Source organism: Plasmodium falciparum, assembly GCF_000002765.6.
Source record: "Plasmodium falciparum 3D7 genome assembly, chromosome: 5".
Taxonomy (NCBI): domain Eukaryota; phylum Apicomplexa; class Aconoidasida; order Haemosporida; family Plasmodiidae; genus Plasmodium; species Plasmodium falciparum.
The window spans coordinates 34,679-60,025 of NC_004326.2; the positions used below are offsets into that span (position 1 = coordinate 34,679).

The following is a 25,347-nucleotide window of genomic DNA, read 5'->3' on the forward strand; positions in this document are numbered from 1 at the left end:
AAAATTTAATCTTATTTCAAATAATAAATAACAATTAAAATTTTTTTTATAAATATACTTAACAAATAAAGCGACAGTTGCAAACAACTTGTGTTTTTTTTTTTTTTTTTTGCAAATAACATAAAAATGTGTAGAACAATAGTTATTATGGTTGTATACCACATATATATCATAATAGCTCTCATGATTTTTATCAAATAAATTATATTATAATATAATTACTATGGTGGAACTAAAGACAAAATTTTCTTGTAATTTATAAAATATAATATTAATCTTAAAACTAATATAATAAAATAATTTTCAAGCGTATTTTATTATTTATATTTTATCTTTTTAGTTTATTTAATTTTTCTTCCTAATACGTATTCACCAATAAAAATAACTCTCTATTGTATCTACTATTTTTTATGTTAATTATATTATAATAATTTATAAATAATAATATATTAATATATATATATTTAATAGTATATTTAAATGAATTATATATTAAAAAATAATAAATTATAAATTTTGAATAATTTATAAGTGTACCATTATTGCACGAATACAATATAAAGATTTTCCAAACATGCCAGATAGTGAGATATTGTAATTTAAATTTCTGTGTATAAATATAAATAATATAATTTTAATATATTTATAATTTTTATCTGTAAAATATTAAATATATATAATATATTTATATAATATCAAATATCATACATTATTTGTACAATACATAAGAAATTAATTGTAGGATTACATTGTAATAGATGTATTTTTAAAGTACTTTTTAATATATAATCTTATAGTAATTTTATTATTCTATAATAAAAACAATAATAATAATAATGTATTAATAATATTATATTAATAGAATAAATAAACTATATATATATTTATTTTTAATATTCTATAAATTATTAATATTCATATATTGTTTAAAATTTCCTATTATATTAATTATATGTAGTAAAATACTATAATATAAAGTATATCATACGAATATAATTATTATAATAGAATTATAATTATAATATATAATATATTGTTACTATTTTATAATAATATTTATGGTACGTTTAAGTTAATTCATATTTATTTTATTATAGTGTGTTGATAATTCGATATATCGATAGGTCGTTTTGAAAATTGTTTTGTAGTTTGTATATTATACAAATTATATATATATATATATATATATTTGTTCTGTAATAATACACATTTTATTTTATTTAAAGGGAAATTATAAAAAAAAAAAAAAAATAATTAACATAATATCTTATATTTCACAGGACATTGTAATGAAAAATAATAATAAATATTCATTATATATATTATAAAAATAAAATGATAATGATGAATGTCATTTATTAAAATTATATTTATTTATATTAGTTTATATATATAAATATAATTAGATTAAAAATAATATATCAAAATAAGATTAATAATATAATATTTTTATTCTATAATATATTTTATTATATATTATTTGTTATAAAGAATTTAAAATATATATATTCCGAGGCATTGTTAAATAGTGTATAATAAATATATATATATATATTTATAGCTTGTTCATTTAAAAAAAATATATAATTTACACTCGTTAGACTAAAAAAAAAATAAATAAATATAAATTAAACAATTTAATAACCACATAAGAATAAACAAAAAAAAATTATAAGGAAAAAAAAAATTTAATGTTATTAGAATTTAATAATATTAATATCCTTGTATTATAAATTTAAAATTCACAAAATATTAAATTGAATTTAATATTGTTAAACCATATATTTATTGATTTAATAATTTTGTGTATTGTTGTTTTTGTTTCATTTTTTTTTTCCTTCTATAACGTAAAATTAAATAAATAATTAAAAGTATAACAGCTATAATCACTACTACTATAGCAGAAATTACAACAGGATTAGAACAAATAGTACCAACACTTGTCATTTCTGCATATTTTCCATTTGCTGCATTTCCAGCAGCTTCTGCAGCATTTGCTGCCATTCGAGAAATATTTCCACTAAACTCAAAAACCTCACCACTTTCAGTTGCAGCTTCTGAAGCCTTGCAAAATAACGGACCTGCAAGGGCTTCATCCTCCTCGCACTTATTCTTTAGAATGGTCACTATCTCTACAAGAGACATTTTTTGACTATAATTTCCTGCGTTAATCATTTTCGTCCATTCCATAGTAGATCCATCAGCTAAGTAAAATATACTTCCGACTTCTTTAATGGCTTCTTTTATACCCACATCCGTAGCAGCAACCACAGCAGCTTTTTTCATCTCATTTACAGCAAGTCCACCAAATAATCCAACAAATGGTGCAACACCACCTCCTAACCCACACCCACATATAAGACAACATTTTTCTACTTTTTCTTCTAATAACTTTTCGATTTTATCTTTTAAAATAATTTTCTGTATATCCTTTTCACATTGTTCTTTGTATTTTTGTCTGTTTGTGATCATACGTTCTTCGTATTCTTCAAAACGTCGTGATGATTGTCGATCGAAATTTTCCTTCACAGATTTCATATCCGCATCTTTATCATAATTGGGCATATATAGGTCACATTCGTTTAATACTCTTGATGTAATAGCAGATGTATGTGGTGTGATGTATGGTTTATTTTTATTATTTACCTATAAGAAATGTAATATATATATATATGTATGTTATATTTAATTGTAATTTATGATTTTATATATTTATAATAATATGTATATGTTATATTGAAGTAAATAATAAAACATTACATATATATATATATATATATATATATAATAATAATAATCATTTTTTTTTATTCCTACATATGATGATGTTATCAATATATTTAATTGAAGCGAAAATAATAATATTTTAGAGCAGTGTAGTTTCATATTTATTGCCATACTTATTTTATTTTATGATTAAAATCATAATAATTAATATATAAAAATGTATTGCGCTTTATTAAAAGAATTACATATGTTTAATCTAAAATATTATTATAGTTCTATAATATAATATACAATTATTTTCCCATTATAAAAAGATATTTTTTTAGTGCAACCTTAATTTTCCCTTTTATTCAAAACAAATAAAAAAAACTATTAATTAATATTTTTAAAAAAATAATATAATAAAACCTTTTACATTTTTTATAATTTTGAATTTTAATTTCTAATATAATCTAATTTTATATCATACGATATATTGTTATATTAATTTTTTTTTTTTTTTTTTTTTTGTTCTTAAACATTTATATAAGTAAAACTATAGTTACAAACAACTATTTTTTTTTTTGTGTTGTAAATTATATACCAATGTGTAGAGAATAATTGTTAAAGTTGTACTATACGTATATAAGAACGTATTACGATATATATATATATGTGAAATACATATTCCAACATAAACATGGTATCATTTCAATTATATAAAACAATTTACAATAAAAATTGATTATCATAATATAACAAACATACATTTTTCCAAACTAATAGTAATTATATTTTTTAATAATAGAATTTTTTTTATGTTTTATAATTTTTTTCTTTTTTTTTTTCCTAAAAATTGTATGTTATACGTTTCTCTCTAATTTATCTATTTGATTATAAATATTATTATTATTATCATTTTATACAAAAATATTTTAAATCATTTAAAACGTTTATTTATATATTACTAAAGTATTAATTTATATAATTATTACAAAAAGAAAAATAAATATATTTATTATTAATTAAAAGAAAAAAAAAACAAAACAATAATTTAAGGATGCGAGAAATTATAAATATAATAAAATACTATATGTTTATAGTTTTATATAGTTTTGTACATTATACAAATATCTTATATTAATAATTTAAGATGGTAATATTCTGATAATATGTTAATATTATTATTATTATTATTTTAATATATATTATTTCAATTTTCTATTTTGTGATATTTGAAAGTAAAGATTGTAACATGGTTTATATTTTTCGATCATATTTTTTTATGAAAAACATTAACTTTTTAAAAATTTTCAAAATTGTGTTTAAAGTTTTTTTTATTTCTATTGACATATATTATGTATTTATTTGAGAGAAACATTATTATATATATTTTATGAATTGTATATATTCAGCGTTATTATTATAATTTTGACTCATAATGTACTATGTTTAAAAAATAAATGTTTTATGTAAAAAGTTTATAATAATTAAAAAAACACATATAATATCTATTCCAATGATTACGTAATTGATTGACATTAAAATATGGTATTTTCATTCATTTGTTTCTTAAATCAGAAACGTTTTTAATTTATTTTATTATTGGTATTTGAAAATATGTTACCATATATTTAGATAGAAAAAATATTTTTATAAACAATGTTGAATATTCTTTTTTTTTCATTATGAAAATTTTGTCTACCTTTTTTTTTAAGATAAAATAAAAAAAAAAAGCAAAAGTTAATAAGATATAATATTTTAAAAAGAAAAAAACCTTACTATTTAAAAAATGATTAGCTTTTATTTGATTTAAATATAATACAATATATTTTTGAAACATCTCTATCATATATAAATATGTGGCATTTACTAAGTATATGATTAATATTTAAATAATTTTTTAATTTAATTGTATAATATATATTTAATATAAAAATTGAAAAGAAGTTTTTAAAATAAATATTATAATATAAACTTCAATGGAAAAAAAACTATTACAAAAGATAAAAAAATATAAACATAATAACAAATATCATCAATATTTTATAAAATAAATTATGTGCATAAATGTTTCTTGCATTCATGTTTCCATGATTTTTTTCGTCTTTTATACAACCATATATATAATACTATAAGTGCAACAACTAATATAATTAATACCAAAGCTGCAATACCATAAGGTAAAAAAGCTGTAGTCGCAGTACTAGCTATTCTCATAGCATCCCAATGAAAAAGACTAAAAATAGGAACAGCAGCATTCTCAATAGAAGAGCTAAAAAAAAAATATACACCAGCAAGAACCTTTGCAAATTTATCAGCAATAACCAAAGAATAAGAATTGGTAATTATCCCTTTAGCAGCAGTCACAGCATATCCAATACCAATATTGCTCACAAGAATAGAGCACAATGTACATATACCTACACCTCCAAAGCAACCCTTTCTTAAATTATCTAAATAATTATCATGTATCTTATGGGATGAAGCCAATTCATCTCCCGATATCTTTATATTTTGATATTCACAAGATTTATCATTTAATTTTATATCTTCACTTGTGTAAAATTCTAATTTTAACATAACATTATGTTTATCACGAATTGAATCATCATGTTTTTTCAATAATTCGTTTTCCATTTTCGAGGATTTCTTCATACCATTCACATAAAAAGATTTTGTTCTTTCCTTACCCTAATAATTCATGTATTTCTTCAAAAGAATTATTAGTCTCTATATATTTTTTAATTCTTTCTTCATTCAATTTGTCAATTATTTTCTTAAGCTCTGGATCATTGTGATAGTGTGGACACCTAGGCAATTGGATTTCAGATAAACGCCTTGATTTCATGATTATCATTCGTGTGCTATTTTTAACATAGCCTACATTATATTTTTTATTTTGATTATTTACCTAAAAAGAACAAAATAATATATATATATATATATATATGGACAATACTAAAATCTATTAACGTATTATATATTCATGCCACTGTAATAAAAATATATCCTTTATTATTTTTCTTTCTTACATTATCTGATAACAATAAAACATTCAATAAAAAGGACATTACTAACATATTATTATAATATATATTCATTTTCAATTAAAAAAAAATTATATTTTATTATTACAATAAAAATAAACTAATTTAAATAAAACAACATAACTCATTCTATCTTAATCTTATCATGAATATATAAAATAATCATTCATTATAATTTTGGGATATTGCATATTTATATTTTCGTCAAATATATACAAATCTTTTTCACGAATATTCAACTAATATTAAAGAGATCAAATGTGAAATTTAAAAAAATATATATTTAATACATAACATTGATTCATTCGTTGTTCCTTACATTTATTAATATTTATTAAAGTAATTCAATTACATATATATAAATAAATTATAATAAAATAATTTCCAAATATATTCAAATATACATTATATATATATATATATATATATATATTATATAATAAGAAGTATTAATAATATATTTTTGTTACAAAATACATAAATGTGTAAAGAAAATAAGCTATATGTCTAAATCATATATATATTTGTATCATAACAATTAAAAGTATATATATATATATATAATAAATATCCTAACATATTATATTTAAAATTCTTTAAAAGCTGACAATAGTTGTGATTTATAATAATATGTAATATTGACAAGTTTTCTGTTAGTTTTTTTTCAAAATTAACTTTTCGTATGATTTTTTTTTATATTCTTATCATATTGTTTTTTACACTGTTTTCGATTTTCTTATATATGTTCTTCATGTTCATGCAATCTTTGTGCTGTTTTCAGAAAAAATTTTTCTATTACTTCTTTTAATTTGGTGCATAAATTTCACATTCACATAAAGTTTTTCTTGGTTTAGATATTGATTATTTTTTATTTCGTGTATAAGGTATGTTGTGATTTTTCTGTTTTTTTTTTGATGCACCTCAAACGGAAATTAATACATATAAATATGTACATATATATATAACCTTATATTTACAATAAAACGTTATTTTTTGTTATTTTCCGTTTTTTTCCATTATAATTTTTTATACAGAAATATATTCCATAACAAAATTATATGTCTATTTTATCAGCTTAATATTTATTACATATCACATATTTAATTTTAATCGTATCATTCATTTTATTTTTTGATGAGAAATTTTTTTAATATTTATTCTTAAAAATATTCATATAATATTTAATAAGTTTTAAATATATTTATTTAATACTTAAGTAATTTAATGAAGTATTATATTACATTTAACTATTTAATTACTATAAATAATTATAATAATTATAAAATGGTTTAAACCTGAAATTTTATTATGTACATATTATAAAATGATTTTAAAAATATATGCCTTTAGGTTTGTATAAATTATTTGAAATACTATTATATAAATTGTAAAAATAAATTATTTTTTTAAAATAAAATAATATTTATAAATTAAAAAGTTTTTCCTTTAATAATTTATAGAATACCATCATTCTTTATAAATACAATATGGTATATATATATATATATATATATTACTTATATTAAAAATAACATTAGAATTTATTTTATATTTTAAATTTAATTCCTCAATAATATAACACTCTTATATAATAATTTATTATGTATGTGGTTTATACATATGAAAAAATGTAACACATATATATATATATATATATAAGAATATAATTCCTTAATTTTTTTGAAAACAAAAAAAAATATAAATAAATAGATAGATATTCCTTTGTAAGAATACATAATTTTAATAAATATATTTTATTTAATTTAATAAAATAAAAATATAATATATATATATTATATTTTTACATAAAGACAATTATACGAATAAATTATACATAGTTTTATTATAGTGTATAATTATTTACAAAATTTTAACAATATTTTCCTTCTTTTTTTTTCTCTCAATAAATTTATCTCATTTTCAAATTTCTAAATGGTTAAAATATGAATATAGAACTCATAATATATATATGTGTATATATATATAAATATTTTTTTTATAAAGATAAAATTATAAAAATATATATAGTTTGCATATGTGAAATTATATTTCAAAGCAGTATTTTATTTAAATGAAAAAAAAAAAGAAAAAAAAAAAAATGAAAAAAGAAAAAAATATGCAAGAGCAAAATTTATATTGAATGAATCATATTAAAATAATATAGGAAAATAATAATAAAAAAAAAAAAAAAAAAAAAGAAAAAAATTAAATAAAAAAAAATTGCATTAATTTGTTGCTTTTCTTTATATATTATAAAAAAATTATATATAATATTAAATTATTCCAATATATGTATAATATGTATTTGGTTGTATAAAAAGCTTTTAAAATATTCAATATACTCACACAAAAATAAAAATTCTTAAAAATATATAATTAACCATCATTTGAGTATCCAATGTTACCAAAACACATAATATGTGTAGTACTTTTTCTTTAACATTAAATTATCAACTAATTTATTTTTTGTAACATAAATTTTATCTTTAATAATATAAAAACTCTCCGTATATTATTTTATTCACTACATAAAAAAAATGATCTTCATATTTTCTCAAAATTATTTCACATATCAAATAATTATATTTTCACATAATATCTTTTATATGTATCCATTTTTTTAACACCGGGAATTTCATTTTCCCCTTGTACATACAAAATTCATTAAAAAAAAATTTTATTCAGAACAATATATAATTCGTTATCGCTCCTCTATTAGTCTAATCATTATTTTAGTAATTCATATAACTAATTTAATATTTTTCCATTTTCATACCTATTTCCTAACATTATTTTTATAATACCGACGACAACACATCATATTATTATACAGTTGAAATCAAATAATCTTTTCCTTCAAAAAAAAAAAAAAAAAAACTCAATAATATAATTTTATTCATCAATAAACTTAAACATTGTATCATCTCCGAATATTACATTAAATGTAATAATTGGATCCAGAATAACTGTATTTAGTCTTCCTCGTGCTGCATTTTCTTCATACATGCGTATTCTCTCTTCATAATTTAATATTTGATGTACCACATTCATTTCACTAAATTTCTTATCCAATTCTGCTTTCTGTTTATTATTCATATGTGGATTATATTCTAAAAATAAATTATATAAGATTCTTTTTAGTTCCATCAAATCTGTATCTTCATGAATACTTAATATATTGTGAAATTCTCTTCTGAAATCTTCATTTAATGCCATATTTGGGAATGTATTCAAAGTATTATGTTCTTTTGATTGAATAATATATTCTTCATCAAAATATTCTTCATTCTGTTTCTCTTTATAATATTCTTCTAATTCTCCATTATTATATTTCTTTTCTTTTTTACAATTTCTTCTATGTACCAAACCTGATGTATTTTTTTCTTCATCAGATTCTTCTTCAGATTCTTCTTCAGACTCTTCTTCAGACTCTTCTTCAGACTCTTCTTCAGATTCTTCTTCAGACTCTTCTTCAGATTCTTCTTCAGATTCTTCTTCAGACTCTTCTTCAGATTCTTCTTCAGACTCTTCTTCAGATTCTTCTTCAGACTCTTCTTCAGATTCTTCTTCAGACTCTTCTTCAGACTCTTCTTCAGATTCTTCTTGTACTTCTCTTTCTTTTTTACAATCATCTATTGGTTTTTTGACTCTTTTTCCTATCTTTTTATCGTTGTTTTTGGTATCTTTTTCGTTAACTTCTTCGCTTACTATTTCTTGTTCTATCACATCTTTTCTTTCATTTTTTCTATTTCTTCTGTTTACTCTTTTGTTAACTTCTTTGTTTACTCTTTTTTTAACTTCTTCTTTTACTTCTTCTATTATTACTTCTTTTCCTATCATTTTATCTTTGCTTTCGGTATCTTTTTCGTTAACATCTTCGTTCATTATTTCTTGTACTATCACATTATCTTTGCTTTCGGTATCTTTTTCTTTTACTTCTTCTTTTTCTTTTACTTCTTCTTTTTCTTTTACTTCTTCTTTTTCTTTTACTTCTTCTTTTTCTTTAACTTCTTCTTTTTCTTTAACTTCTTCTTTTTCTTTTTCTTGTTCTATCACCTTATCTTTGTTTGCGGTATCTTTTTCGTTAACATCTTCGTTCATTATTTCTTGTACTATCACATTATCTTTGTTTTCATTTTTATTATTTCTTTTTTTTACTCTTTTTTTAACTTCTTTTTTTATTTCTTCTATTATTATTTCTTGTCCTATCACTTTATCTTTGTTTTCGGTATCTTTTTCTTTAACTTCTTTTACTTCTTCTTTTTCTTTTTCTTGTTCTATCTCTTTATCTTTGCTTTCGGTATCTTTTTCTTTTACTTCTTCTTTTTCTTTTACTTCTTCTTTTTCTTTTACTTCTTCTTTTTCTTTTACTTCTTCTTTTTCTTTTACTTCTTCTTTTTCTTTAACTTCTTCTTTTTCTTTAACTTCTTCTTTTTCTTTAACTTCTTCTTTTTCTTTTTCTTGTTCTATCTCTTTATCTTTGTTTGCGGTATCTTTTTCATTAACATCTTCTTTCATTATTTCTTTTCCTATCACATTATCTTTTCTTTCATTCTTATTATTTCTTTTTTTTACTCTTTTTTTAACTTTTTTTTTTACTTCTTTTTTAACTTCTTTTACTTTTTCCTGTTTTGTCACTTTATCTTTGTTTTCGGGACCTTCTTCATTAACATCTCCTTTTATCACTTCTTGTCCTATCACTTTATCTTTACTTTCAGTATCATTTTCTTTAATTCCTTCTTCTACTTGTTTTTCAATTTCTTCTTTTACTTCTTCAACTATTATTTCTTGTCCTATCACTTTATCTTTACTTTCAGTATGATTTTCTTTAATTCCTTTTTCTACTTTTTTTTTAATTACTTTTTTTACTTCTTCTATTATTACTTCTTGTCCAATTACTATATCTTTAATTTCAAGAATATTTTCTTTATTTCCTTTTTCTTCTTGTTTTTCAATTTCTTTTTTTACTTCTTCAGTTATTATTTCTTGTCCTATCACTTTATCTTTATTTTCAGTATCATTTTCTTTAATTCCTTCTTTTACTTCTTCAGTTATTATTTCTTGTCCTATCACTTTATCTTTATTTTCAGTATCATTTTCTTTAATTCCTTCTTTTACTTCTTCAGTTATTATTTCTTGTCCTATCAATTTATCCTTACTTTCAGTATCATTTTCTTTAATTCCTTCTTCTACTTGTTTTTTAATTTCTTCTTTTACTTCTTCAGTTATTATTTCTGGCCCTTTCACTTTATCGTTACCTTCAGTATCATTTTCTTTAATTCCTTCTTCTACTTGTTTTTTAATTTCTTCTTTTACTTCTTCAGTTATTATTTCTGGCCCTTTCACTTTATCGTTACCTTCAGTATCATTTTCTTTAATTCCATCTTCTACTTGTTTTTTAATTTCTTCTTTTACTTCTTCAATTATTATTTCTGGTCCTTTCACTTTATCGTTACCTTCAGTATCATTTTCTTTAATTCCTTTTTTTACTTTTTTTTTACACTTTTTTTTAACTCTTTTTTCTACTTTTTCTTTAATTTCCTTTTGTGTTTTTTCTGATCCTATCACTTTATCTTTCTTTCCATCATTCTTTTCTTTAACATCTTCTTTATCTCCTTCTCCTAATACTTTATCTTTCTGTTCATCATTCTTTTCTTTAACATCTTCTTTATCTCCTTCTCCTAATACTTTATCTTTCTGTTCATCATTCTTTTCTTTAACATCTTCTTTATCTCCTTCTCCTAATAATTTATCTTTCTTTTCATTATCATTTTTTTCAGTATTAGCTTCTCTTAAAAATTTATGTTTCTTTTTAGCATCATCTTTTACTACCAACGTTTCTTCTTCATCATCAGTTTCAATATTTTTATTACATAGGAAATTACATCCTAACATTTGAAAAAATGATTTTTTCTTTTTTTTACTTTTTTTTTTATTATCTGCCTTTTTCTCATTTTCTTCCGGTTTATCATCTTTTGTTTCTTCAGAACTTTCCTTTGTACCATTTTCTTCTTGTTCTGTTAATTTTTTGGGATCTTCTGAATTTTCTGATGCCCCATCATTAACATTTTCTCCTAATTTTTCTCCCTCATTCTCCTCTTTTTCGGCTAATTTTTTGGTCTCTTCAGATTCACTTGTTACATTGGAATTTTCTGAGTTTTCATATGGACCTGATACTTTGTTACCTTCTCTATCCTTAGATTCCTCTGTTATCTTCACGTTTTCTGTTTCTCTAAATTCACTCGTTATTTTGTTATATTTTGTTTCCTCATATATTCTTGTTTCCTTAGATTCACCAGTTTCCTTAGATTCACCAGTTTCCTTAGATTCACCAGTTTCCTTAGATTCACCAGTTTCCTTAGATTCACCAGTTTCCTTAGATTCACCAGTTTCCTTAGATTCACCAGTTTCCTTAGATTCACCAGTTTCCTTAGATTCACCAGTTTCCTTAGATTCACCAGTTTCCTTAGATTCACCAGTTTCCTTAGATTCACCAGTTTCCTTAGATTCACCAGTTTCCTTAGATTCACCAGTTTCCTTAGATTCATCTGTTTCCTTAGATTCATCTGTTTCCTTAGATTCTCCCATTACATTCACATGTTTTCTAGGTCTAGTTCTATCTCTTAACTTAATAAATTGTAATTCTCTAAATGCCTTTTCTACATCGGATTCATCCATTTCTTCTAATTCTTTCATAAGGTATTCTTTTTCTTTCTTTCTTATTTCTTCAATATCCTTAGCATTCTCCTCTTCTTGTTGTTTTCTTCTTTCGGATTCTTGCATTTCCAATAATTTAATATGCTGAAGACAATTATTACGTTTATCTGTAACAACCGAACCCCACAAAGGATCATCGATATATGGAGCGTTTCTTAAACATTCAATATAGTTTCTTATAGAATATAGATGATCTTCATCAAATGTTCTCATTATTTCCTCTAAACTCATCGGTGGTTCAGTTTCACTTAAAATTCTTACATATCTGTCATTATTATTCTTTATTGAACTGTATGAATAGGTGGGTGATTCACAATTCGTATAGATATCCTATAAAAAAATATATTACGGTGATAATAAATATACTTTTTTTTTCATTTCATTAAATATATATATATATATATATATATGTATGCACGTATGGAGGTATGTTTATTTATATATTTATTTAGCAACTTACTAATAAAAAAACACATATTATAGTGCATAAACAAAACTTCATATATTTCTTTAAAGAAGAATTATTATACACTTTTTTCACTTTGTTCCCTTCATTTTCCATCATATTATTTTTCTTATCGTAGCATAAATTTCTACAAATTACCTCCATATTTTTCCATAAAAATTTATATAGAAACAAATAATAAAAAAAAAAATAAATAAATAAATAAAATAAATTAAATTAAAATAAAATAAAAGTATAAAAAAAAATATAAAAAAATAAAATAATAAATAAAAAAAATAGTTTATTTGTATCCTTTTTTTTTTTTTTTTAAATTAATTAAAAAACCTTAAAAATAACATACAACTATATTGTTTATTCATGTAGTCATTAATATTATTCTTCAATTTTATTTTATTATTTTTTTTTTTTTTTTTTTTTTTAATTTTTTTTTTTTTTTATTATATATAATATTAACATAGTTAAATACTTATATTTATATATACTCCTTCGGAAACTATGAGAATAGACTAAAAAATCATATTCAATGTGGAAATACACAAAGAAGCTTTTATAAACTTATATATGATGCTACTTTCTATTTAATATTATAAATAAATATATATCATTCATACATATATAATAATACATTAAAAAAAACAAAAAAAAAAAAAAACAAAAAAAAAAAAAAACAAAAAAAAAAAAAACAAAAAAAAAAAAAACAAAGAAAAAACATTTCCTTTATTTATATAATAACAAAATATATAAGGATAAAATAAAAAAACATATTTAAATTAATTTCATACTAGTATTTTAAAGAAACATTAATAATAACACTAGGTGAAATTATTTCTACATGCAGAAATAATTAATTACATATAATATATATTTTTTATTTTTTCTACATACTTATAATATTTACAAGAATATATATAAAAAAAATATAAATTTAGATAATTTCATCATACTAAAAAATTAATATAAATATAGAAAAAAAAAAGGAAATAATGCATATTTAATTGTTTTCATATTTTATTCCTTATTGTTTTATTATATATTCTTTTTATTTTTAATATTCTAAACTATAAAAAATAATAATAACAGTAAAAAAATATTAGGTATACATAATACTTGTACTAGGCAACAATAAGATATTTTAATTATTAAATAATTTTAAAAAAATATCAAATAATATTATATTTGAATTCTTAAAATATTCTAATTATATATATTGAATAAATATTTGGTTAGATAGTTGTTTCTTTTATATTTTTTTTAACTTTACTATGATTCCTTCTGTTCTTTTTTTTTTTTTTTTTATATAAAAAAATTGAGTGATAAAAGTTAAAACATGAGAACATGAAATCATTTCAAATCAAAAAAATAAAAAAATATATATATATATATATATATATGGAATTTTTTTTATTTTTTCGAAAATATAATATCCAAGTTTCCTTTTACTATAAATACATTAAACACATTTATGTTACAGAAAAGAAACAAGAAGAAATAATTTAAGTTTTTTCAACTTATACTATATATATATATATATGTATATCTTTCTCTTTTCCTTATCCTATTCATTTCATAAGAAGTCCATTCAAGTTAATTCTTACGTTTTTATTAATTAAATATATATTTTATATATATACATATATATCATTTTCTTGAAATAACAAATAAATTGTTTTATTTCCTATTTTAATATTTCATATAAAAATATATGAGTAATATAATTATTTTTTATATATTAGAAAAAAATATATATTCAAATTAATTTTATCAAACATTATTACAATATAAAAAAGAACAAGTATTTTTCCTCAAGATATGTGTAAAATTAATATTTTTCACCAAAATGTTATCATAAATTTGTATAATATATATATATTTTTTAAGAATGTATATTTCTAGCTATCTCAAAATAAAAATTATTTGTCTACAATAAATATAATTAAAATTCTTAAGCACATTTCAAAAGATAATACTATAATATGAAATCTTTTAGTTAAATTTGTTCTTTTTTTATTAATAAGAGAAAAAAAAAAAAAATAGAACCCTCCTAATTTTAATTAAAAAAATGTGAAAATATATTAAAGTGTGTAATAAAATTCTCATTTTTATTCTATTTTTTTTAAATTATAATATGAATCTTAACGAAAGTTTTCTTTATAATCACATAAAAAAAATATAAAAAAAAAAAAAAAAAAAAAAAAAAAAAAAAAAAAATGTATTTCTTATAGATTTTTTTTACTAAGATAACTTTACATTTTTCTAAATATTTAACACCTTATACACACTTTCTTCCTTTTTTAAAAAAAAAAAAAAAAAAAAAAAAAAAAAAAACTATATAATATGTAAGGATTATTCAAATTAATAATATAATATATTATAAATAAAAAATAAGTTGAAAAAATATATTAAGAGGAAAAAATATTTTCATTTGTACATTTTTATAATAGTTAAATTCAAATTATTATTAAAGTTATTTTGTCGAAAAAAAAAAAAAATAACAAAATAAATTGAATTAAAATTATTCTTCATTGAAATAACAATAATAATGTACAATTTTAAAAATAAAATTAAGATAGCTAAAAAATCATGTAAAACAAAAATGTATGATTTAATTCTTATAAAAAAATATGTTCATAAATATTTAATACAAATATTTATGGATTTTAATTTTATATAATTTTTATTAAATATTATTATTAAATGTAATACATTTAATATTTTTATATTCCATAAATGATGTTAAATATATAGACAAAAAAAAAAAAAAAAAATAAATATATATAAATATATATAATTAATATTATAACATATCAAAGGGAAAAATCATTTTCTTTAGTAAACCATGGATAACTTAATAAATTTCTTAAGACCAACATTTTTCTTTTCTCTATATGTAATAATTCCTATAAAATAAAAAAAAAAATTATATATATATATATATGAATGGATGTGTGTTTATAATTATAAAACACATTATTCAATAATTATGCATATATATTATTAATATTTTATCCATGTGTTGGAATATATATATATATATATATATATATATATATATATATGCATGTATATTTTTTTATTACGTTGAGTATGTTTTTTAATCCACTAGGCCAAGTACTAGTCAATTGAAATACATCAAGACTCATATCACATTTCTCAAACTGATAGAAATTTTCATCAGTTGATGCATCAGAACAATGCCATATATGCCCATCATTCCAAATCCAAATGAATAAAATCCCAAGCATATATTTATCAGCACATGTAACATTAAAATAATGTTTTTTCCTTTCATCCTGAACTGTTATCGCATTCAAATGTTGTAAGGGGTTTTTTATATTTAATATTCTATGTCTTTTGTATATTTTCCAACATTCGGGTGGCATATAAGCAGATTTACCAACAGTAGGTACACAAGATTCAAATAAACATAAACCTTTAGTTTCTTGGACATGTCGTAACTTTCTTGTATATATAGGAGTACTTTTAGCTAAATCACATAATCTTAATTCATTATTTTCTGATATTAATATATTTTCAGGAGTAAAGTCTAAATGGGTTAAACCTGCATCATGTAACCTTATTAGTAAATTTAAACTATCATATATAATTTTTTTTTTTTTTGCATACCTATTTTTTAATATTGGTTTTCTTCTACTTTTAACCAAGTTAGTAAAAAGACTTTCACCAAATAATTCATATATTAATACAACATTTCCTTTCTTATTATTTTTTATTTTTTCTTCTAACATTTCATTAAAAGAATCAATATTTTCAAAAGAAGATTTAGGTGGTGAATCTTCCTGTATATATTTACGATATGGTTCATATAATAATGCATAAAGTTTTGCAGTTATACCTGGATGATATTTCGTTAAAAAAGCTGATGTAACAGCTTCCATCACAAAATTTTCACCACCTACAAGAAATTCTCCATCATATTCATTCATAGAATGAAATTGTTTTACCCATATATCCACTGGGATTTTTTTTATAAAGGCTTTAACTTGATCTTTTGCATTTTCTTTTTTTGGATCAATAATTGTTTTAAACATTTTCTGAACTCTACTAGTTCTTACAGAATAATTAATTGTTGGTATAGCACTTAATCTCCAATAATTATATTGTATACCATTTAATGAATAATTAGATGAACTATATAATTTATCACTTAAAGCATCTTTACCTAAAGCCCATGTATAAATAGTTTTATCTTTTATTTCTTCTTCTAAATTATTTGTATCCCCAACATTCTCATTATTATATTCATGCTTCAAATCCATTTTATCATTATCATCTAAATTTTTTATATTTTTTAATTCAACATTGCCATGATAAAGATCAACTCCATTTAATTCAAAATTCTTATTACTATTTTCTAAGGATTCATCTTTATTTTCATGTTTCTTAATTGATATTTTTCGATTATTATATAAAACTTCATGATTCAAACGATTTTCATCTATTTTACTTATTCCTTTTAATTTATTATCTTCCGAATTAAAATTTTCATTAACAATAACATTAACACTTTCATTTAATTTTCTGCAATGGGAACTTTTTATATCTAATGAATCAATAAATATTTTATCACCAGAGACAAAAATCTGAAAACAAAAATAACAAACACATCAACATATGTAGATATATATATATATATATATATATATATATATATATATATATATGTATATTTCCTCTTTTGTGTCTTACTACTAATAAGGAAAATATAAGTACAGATACAAATGACTGTATATTAAATGGTCTACTTAATGAACAATGTTTCAATTTTCTCTTTTTATCCATATAAGAAGCACAAACTCTATCATTGCGCCTTATTATATTTTCTTTTAGGGTGTATTCATTTAAAAAAGAACAAAAAAAATTAAAACCCAACATATTTAATTAATATAATATTAAACGGAAAAGATAAAAAACAAAAAAACAAAAAAAAAAAAAATTAAATAAAAAAAAAAAAAAAATAGAAATTACAATAAATATATAAATATATATATTTATTTTTTATTAAAATATTTCAAAGGTGCAATGATAATTTAAGACGTAAAAATATATATAATTATATATATTACCTAAATTTAAATTAAAAATAAATATTCATATAAAATGATACAAATAAAATGAAATATTTTGATTCATATATATATGCATATGGGTAGAAAAATATGTTTATCACCATTTTTATTCACAATGTTATTTAAATTTTTATATTTTCATATTATACACATACTCAATCTAATGATTATATAATACATATTTCTTTTTGTTTTGTTTGTTTTCCTTCTATTATAAAACATATTGTATATCAAAAATTAGACAAATATATTAAAAAATATAATTAATTTATTTATCATAAAAAATATGAATTTATATAAAAATATTTTTAATATATATTAACAACCGTATTAAAAAATATATAATTTATTTTACGTGATTCAACCGTCAAATTATTCAGATCCATAGAAGGTGCAAATAAAAAAAATACAAATCTTTTTAAAATAAATATATTATATATATATATATTATATCATAAATAAATAAATAATTAAATTAAAAAAAAAAAAAAAAAAAAAAAAAAAAACTTATATAACATTAAGTGGATCTATGAAATTATAAGGATATTATTACTAAGCAATAATCAAGAGGAATAGAAAACCAAATACTTCAGATTATTATATTGTATAAAATATTAATATATATATATATATTTATTTATTAATTTTACATTTTAGTTTTTCTTTTAAAAACAAACTAAAACATATTTTGAAAAATATTTATTACATGATTGTATATATATATATATATATATATATATATATCAAATAACCGAAAATATAAGCATCATACAAAATAAACAATTTAATAATTATTGTTATATTTATAAAAGATTATACAACCATATGTAAGCTATTTAAATTATAAGTAGAAATATAAATAACACATTAAATTATTTCAGAATTAAATACAAAAAATAAATAACCCTTAAATTTGTAATTTTTATATTTTTATTGTTCTTTTATATACTAATAACATTTATGTATTTATTTATATTATATACCCTAATATTATTTAATAAGAAATACTTTCCAAATAATATTATATATAACACTAAAAAAAAATATATATATATAATATCTGTGTGTGTATATTTTTAAAAACAGCTAACATTTTATCTTCTTGTATTACAGATTTATTTACTTTTTCAAAATAATCATAAGATAAAAAAGGACGTCATTTAAAAGATATATGTGTATATTACACTTTGACATACTAAAGTTTTACTAAATTTTGAACGTTATAAACATATTTTCAAAATTCATATATGTAAATATATTTATACTATAAGATACTATATATATATATATATATATATATATATATATATATGTATGTTTCAGTAAAATTTAAACTTCTGCACAACATATTTTATAATACATATATTTTTCATAATAATTTTTATACTGCACATCATACACTTCATTTTTTTTCATAAACAAAAAATTAATATGATAAGGAATTTCCATATTATAATATAAAAAAGATATTTTAAAAAAATATAAAAAATGGAATTTAAATATCTAATAAAATATAATTTTTGAGGAAAAAAGAATTTAATTTTTTCTAAACTAAAATTACATATTTTTTTTATTCCTTTATTAATTTTCTTTTTTTTTTTTTTTTTATTTCTGTTATTATAATTTGAATATAAACTAGAATATATTTTATATGATAATATATTATATATATATATATATATATAATTTAATTACAATATAACTTTGTTTCCATATATATATTTTTTAGTACTAATAATTTTATAGTTTTTTCATATTTAATATAAAAAAATCTTTATAAATTTATATAATCTGTTATTATGTGTTCATTTGTATATATATATATATATATATATATATATATATATTATAATATTTTTATTAACTTAAAAAATATATTTTTTCATATCATTTAAAAAAAAAAAAAAAAAAAAAAAAGTGAAAACACATGAATCCCTATATTAATTAAATTTACTTAATTTATCGGTATAATATAGTACATATAGATATATAATAATTATTATATATATATATATATATAATGCATAGTGTTATATTAACATTTTCAAAAAGAATATAGAACTTCCTGCTTATGTTGTATTAAAAATATAATTTTAATTTATACATATATATTTCTTCTTGGTTTTTTTTTTTTAAATTAAAGCAATATGACATTATAGATTCATAGTGAATGAATATAGAAAATATATTTTCTATATCCATATAATTTCCGCATATAGAATTTTTTATAACTCAAAAAAAAAAAATATATATATATATATAATATATAACTATTCTATATTTTTATTATATCTTTGAAGAAGATAATATATGTAATATATATATATATATATATATATATATATAATTTACATTTAAATTCTAAATTCATTTTAAGAAATAATTAGATAATAATTTCCCTAATATTATTCTTATTTTATTATGTTAATTCCTTTAAAAATTATAAGAATTTAAAAATTTATATATAATAATATTACATATATTACATAAATATATTATGTAATATTTTATATATATATACATAATTATAATAGGTAAAATAATATATATTATTTAATATTTACACAAAAATTCAAATTTAATAAATATATATTTTTTTAGAAAAAAACCCTTTTTCTTCTATATAATAAAATGAATAAATTTCTTTCTTTCCCAATTTTTTTAATATATTCAAATATACTTATAATAAAGTTTATTTTTACAAAGCAAGGAAAATATTTTAACATTTAAAGAAATTTCCTTTTTTCAAAAATAATAAAAAATCACATAAATTTTATAAGAATAATAAATTCAAGAATATAATTCAATTAGTTCTTCTAAAATTTAAATAATAAATATTTTCTACTATTAAAACAATTATATAATAAATTTATTGGAAATATATAATTATTTATTTACATTTAATATATAATATATATTTTTTTAATTTTCATTTCATTTTATTATTTTTTTTTCTTCTTTTTTTTTTTTTTTTTTTTTTTGTTATATGAACACAAGTATATTATAATATTATATAATATTTTAAAATAATATTTTATTATTATATTATTATTATTTAATGTTTTTTCCTTTTCTTTTTTTTTCAAATTAACATGATATATTATTTTATTTAAGAAAAAAAATCAAAAAATATAAAATGATGAATAAAAAATCAATGCAAACTAAGAACTTTTTATCTGAAAGGAACTATGGAAGTATAGATCAAAATGTGAGGACTAAAAATAAAAGAAGATTAATGAAATTCCAAAGTAAGAGTAAAGCAAAATCGTTCCTTTTTTTATTGGAACTTATGGTATTCTCCCTTTTCATATGGATTTTAAAGAGTGCAAAGCATGTAAGTTTATATTTTCTGTATATATATATATATATATATATATATATATTTATTTATTTATTTATTTATTTATTTATTTATTTATTTATTGATTTATTCATGTACACCTATATTTGTATTGCTCTACATAAAACGATAAAAAATTATGTTATCCCTACATAAAAATAATGATTTTGTATTTCTATCCATAATAACTACCTATATATAAACACATATTTCTTTATTTATCCCTTTACATTAATTTCTTAGAACGTATCATCCAAATCGATATATAATAAAAATAAATTCCATAACACGTTCAATAGAAGAGATACAAGAGTTTTAGCAGAGCAAGAAGATCAATACATAAGGAACCCAAATAATTCTAATTATCCTGATAGAGACCTTGACATCTGTAATTGGGATGAACCTCATAATCCTGAAAAAAATCCTTGTGCCATTCCACAAGACGATTTATCCAATGAAGGCATAGAAATAATTGATTATGTTGATAAAAAAGAAGAAGAGAAACTTAAAAATGATTTGAAAATACATTTTGGCAAACAACACTATGCATTAATTAAGGATATATATAAACCTATACAATCTTATGCAAACAATTTTTCAAAGGTCGTAGATCATTATGTTGGTAGTTTAAAAAGAATTAACAATGCATTCAATTTAGATATTTTACGTACTGTTATATGCACAGCATTCCTTATACAACCAATAGTTTTATTAATGAAACTTCACCCTGAACTTCTTGTTCACATACCAATCAATATTATAATATCCATGGTTGTATTTAAATTAATGCATAAATCACTACGTAACGAACAAGAATCAAATAAATAGAATTTTAAATAAACATATAAACAGAAAAAAAAAAAAAAAAAAAAAAAAAAAAAACTAATATAATAAAAATAAAAAAAAAAATTATATATATATCCCTTATTTTTTCTTTTTTATTATAACCCATTTTTTATTTTTCACATATATATATATGTATATATATATATATAACTTTTAAAGTTTTATTTTGACTTATGTACTTTATAAACTTTGCATATATTTCTTTTGCAATTATCGTAAATATAATTATTTCTATAATTTATGTAAGTTAATTTAATTTTTTTTTTTTTTTTTTTTTTTTTTTTTTTTTAATTATCGTGAAAATGGTGTTTTCGTAAATGAAATAAATAATAAAATATTTTTGAATACCATGAACATAATTATTTTTATTTCATTAATTAATTTGTGTTTGTTTCTAAATATATTTAACACATATGATGTTGATATTTTTCATTCAGATCCTAAATACGTAAAACGTTATTAATTTATTATATTTCAAGGTAAAAATATATTTATGTCAATATAATAATATAATTAAAAGGTATTTTAATTATTTTGATTCCTCTTAAAATTAAAAAACAATTTAATTATCACATTTTATAAATATTTTCATTGTCCAATTTATTTTAACATTAAATAGGTAACAGTTTCTTTTAAAAGAATAAATAAAATTTGTGCGTGTTTAACATAAAATATTTTATTTACAGTTAATATATAATATTAATTAAAAAATTAACGGATATAGTTATTATTATTTTTTTTATAAAAACATTAGTTCTACATATATATATTATATATATATTTTAATACGTATAATATACAAATAAGTGAAAATTCCAATATAAAAAAAAAAAAAAAAAAAAAAAAATTAAACAAATATTTAAACAAAATAATAATAAAATATAAATAAAAAAATACTTCTAAGTATAGTTATGAAATAATATATATATATATATATATATATTATTACATTTCTTTTGTGATATTTTTCTCTTTAGCTCAAATTTATAATATTATAATTAAAAACAACATAATATATTGCTAAATTTTTTTTAATATATTATTAAACTACTTTTCTAGATGATTACTTTACATTCATTATGAAGAATGTGTATGATTTTTCCCTTTTCAAAAAAAAAAAAAAAAACATAATAAATGAAAAAAAAACTAATACGTATTTTCCAAGGTTTCCTTTAATGTTCTTTTTTGTTCAGGACTTAATTTTTTAGGAAAGACAATATCAAATTCAATGAAAAGATCACCTTTAACCGATGGACTTTTTGAATACGGCATACCTTCATTAGTTATTATCTTTTTACTATTTGGATTAATTATATCATCTACTCTTACATTTATATCTCTATTATCCAAAGATTTTATACTAAATTGAAAACCAGTTAAAGCTTTATCTAATGGTAAATAACACTTATATATTAAATTATTCCCTTCTCTTATAAATCTATCATGTGGTTTTGTTTTTATAATAAAAACTAAATCTCCGGGTTGTTCATTAGGAGATGATTGTTCTCCCTCACCATGAAAATTAATTTTCGTTCCTTCACTCCATCCAGGTTTTACATCAACAGTTATAAATGTATTATCTTCATAACTATTAAGACCCACAAACCTTTTTCTTGTTACCTTTAATTTTTTTCTACAACCGGTATATAATTCTTCCAGTGTAACTTGCAAGGGAACTTCAAATGAAGCTGCTCTACCAAATGATCGAGAAAAAATATCTGCGCAAAAAAAAAAAAAAATATATATATATATATATATATATGCATGTTTGTTTATTCATTCATTTATATATATATACATATATATAAACATATATCACGTATATATAATATGAAGGATTCATTTTTCCCCTTTCTAACTTGATCTGCTTGATCTAGGTCTTCTTGAATTCATACTTGCGAAACCTTGAAAAGATGGAAAGTCATCAAAACCTTGCGAAAAGAAAGAACTTGCATCATGAGAAAAAAACCTACTGAACAATTCATTAGGATCTATATTTGAATATGTATAATATGCTTCATCGTTAGTTGTAGTTCCTCCTAATCCTGATTGTCCAAATAAATCGTAATTTTTTCTTTTCTCTTCATCTGATAACACTTCATATGCTTCACCAATCAATTTAAATTTCCTTTCTGCTTCAACTTTATCTTCGTCATTTAGGTGCTTATCAGGATGCCATTTCATAGCCAGTTTTCTATATGCTTTTTTTATATCATCTTGTGTACAATCTTTAGTAAGACCTAATACAGCATAGTAATCCTAAAAATTAAAAAAAAGAAAAAAAAAAAAAAAAAAGTTTCAAAAATGTATATATGTATTATATGAAAAAAATATATGTATAATATATTTATTCTTTGTCTGATAACAAATAATATTTCTTAATATTTTATTTTTATCTTTTCATTAATATGAATATATGTATATATGTATATATATATATATATATATATATCTATATAAGATACTTATAACATACCGTTTCATCTGTCTTAGAACTTTCTCTTGATGATCCCGAGTTAAACTCTGCTAACGATCTCAATGAAGTAAAATCAAAAACTTTTGTATTTTTAAATATTTCATTTCCAAATGATTGGTTGTGTTTATCCTATACAAAAAAAAAAAAAAAAAAAAAAAGAAATGAACATATATATATATATATATATATATTTATAATGCAATATGATAATTATATTTAATCCTAATTTATATTTTTATCTTTTTGTCTTACATAATTAGAACCAATTAATACATATTCCAAGGTATAAAATAAAATAATGTTAATAATAAAGAGGAAGATTTTATTTTTCTTTCCTTCGTATTTATTTAAAATGGACATTTTTTTTTTCTTTTTTTTATTATATTAACGGAATTTTATATTTAATAATTCTGCTTATGTCTTAAGCCATGAAAAATAAAATATAACAAAATAAATAATTATTATTAATATATTTCTTATATATATATATTATTATTATTATTATTATTATTATTATTATTTATTTATTATTTTTTTTTCTTTTCCTCTATAAAATTTTTTAACAGTTTTAAATTTTATATTTAACTTAAAAACCGCAAAGGAAAACGAAAGTAAAAAAAATTAAAATAAAAAATAAAATAAATATATACTATATATAT

General features: G+C 19.0%; 5 protein-coding genes and 2 pseudogenes across 6 annotated transcripts, besides 2 other annotated features; 1 reads left to right on the forward strand and 6 right to left on the reverse strand.

Moving 5' to 3' along the window:
* Window positions 1-1,785: 1,785 nt before the first annotated feature.
* PF3D7_0500500 (rifin) lies at window positions 1,786-2,886 on the reverse strand (the record flags this gene model as incomplete). Its single annotated transcript, XM_001351530.2, has 2 exons — window positions 1,786-2,646; window positions 2,818-2,886. The coding sequence occupies 2 exons, from the start codon at window positions 2,884-2,886 to the stop codon at window positions 1,786-1,788; spliced, it is 930 nt and encodes a 309-aa protein (XP_001351566.2).
* A 1,878-nt stretch (window positions 2,887-4,764) lies between these two features.
* Window positions 4,765-5,810, reverse strand: PF3D7_0500600 (annotated as a pseudogene).
* Window positions 4,765-5,810: a sequence feature (stevor, pseudogene).
* A 640-nt stretch (window positions 5,811-6,450) lies between these two features.
* Window positions 6,451-6,725, reverse strand: PF3D7_0500700 (annotated as a pseudogene).
* Window positions 6,451-6,725: a sequence feature (rifin, pseudogene).
* Window positions 6,726-8,648: 1,923 nt separating this feature from the next.
* Window positions 8,649-13,083, reverse strand: PF3D7_0500800 (mature parasite-infected erythrocyte surface antigen; the record flags this gene model as incomplete). The annotated part of the gene is made up of 2 exons (XM_001351531.1): window positions 8,649-12,803; window positions 12,934-13,083. 2 exons carry the CDS (start codon window positions 13,081-13,083, stop codon window positions 8,649-8,651), a joined length of 4,305 nt encoding a protein of 1,434 aa, XP_001351567.1.
* Window positions 13,084-15,743: 2,660 nt separating this feature from the next.
* PF3D7_0500900 (serine/threonine protein kinase, FIKK family) lies at window positions 15,744-17,832 on the reverse strand (the record flags this gene model as incomplete). The annotated part of the gene is made up of 3 exons (XM_001351532.1): window positions 15,744-15,836; window positions 16,017-17,540; window positions 17,647-17,832. 3 exons carry the CDS (start codon window positions 17,830-17,832, stop codon window positions 15,744-15,746), a joined length of 1,803 nt encoding a protein of 600 aa, XP_001351568.1.
* A 3,330-nt stretch (window positions 17,833-21,162) lies between these two features.
* PF3D7_0501000 (Plasmodium exported protein, unknown function) lies at window positions 21,163-22,194 on the forward strand (the record flags this gene model as incomplete). Its single annotated transcript, XM_001351533.1, has 2 exons — window positions 21,163-21,360; window positions 21,610-22,194. 2 exons carry the CDS (start codon window positions 21,163-21,165, stop codon window positions 22,192-22,194), a joined length of 783 nt encoding a protein of 260 aa, XP_001351569.1.
* Window positions 22,195-23,358: 1,164 nt separating this feature from the next.
* On the reverse strand, window positions 23,359-25,048 carry PF3D7_0501100.1 (heat shock protein 40, type II; the record flags this gene model as incomplete). 2 transcript variants are annotated; one of them, XM_024473425.1, is made up of 4 exons in its annotated part: window positions 23,359-23,930; window positions 24,108-24,471; window positions 24,689-24,817; window positions 24,941-25,048. In XM_024473425.1, the coding sequence occupies 4 exons, from the start codon at window positions 25,046-25,048 to the stop codon at window positions 23,359-23,361; spliced, it is 1,173 nt and encodes a 390-aa protein (XP_024328997.1). The 2 variants fall into 2 exon arrangements, with proteins under 2 accessions (XP_024328997.1, XP_001351570.2); XM_001351534.2 differs by having other exon boundaries at window positions 24,072-24,471.
* Between the last annotated feature and the right edge of the window lie 299 nt (window positions 25,049-25,347).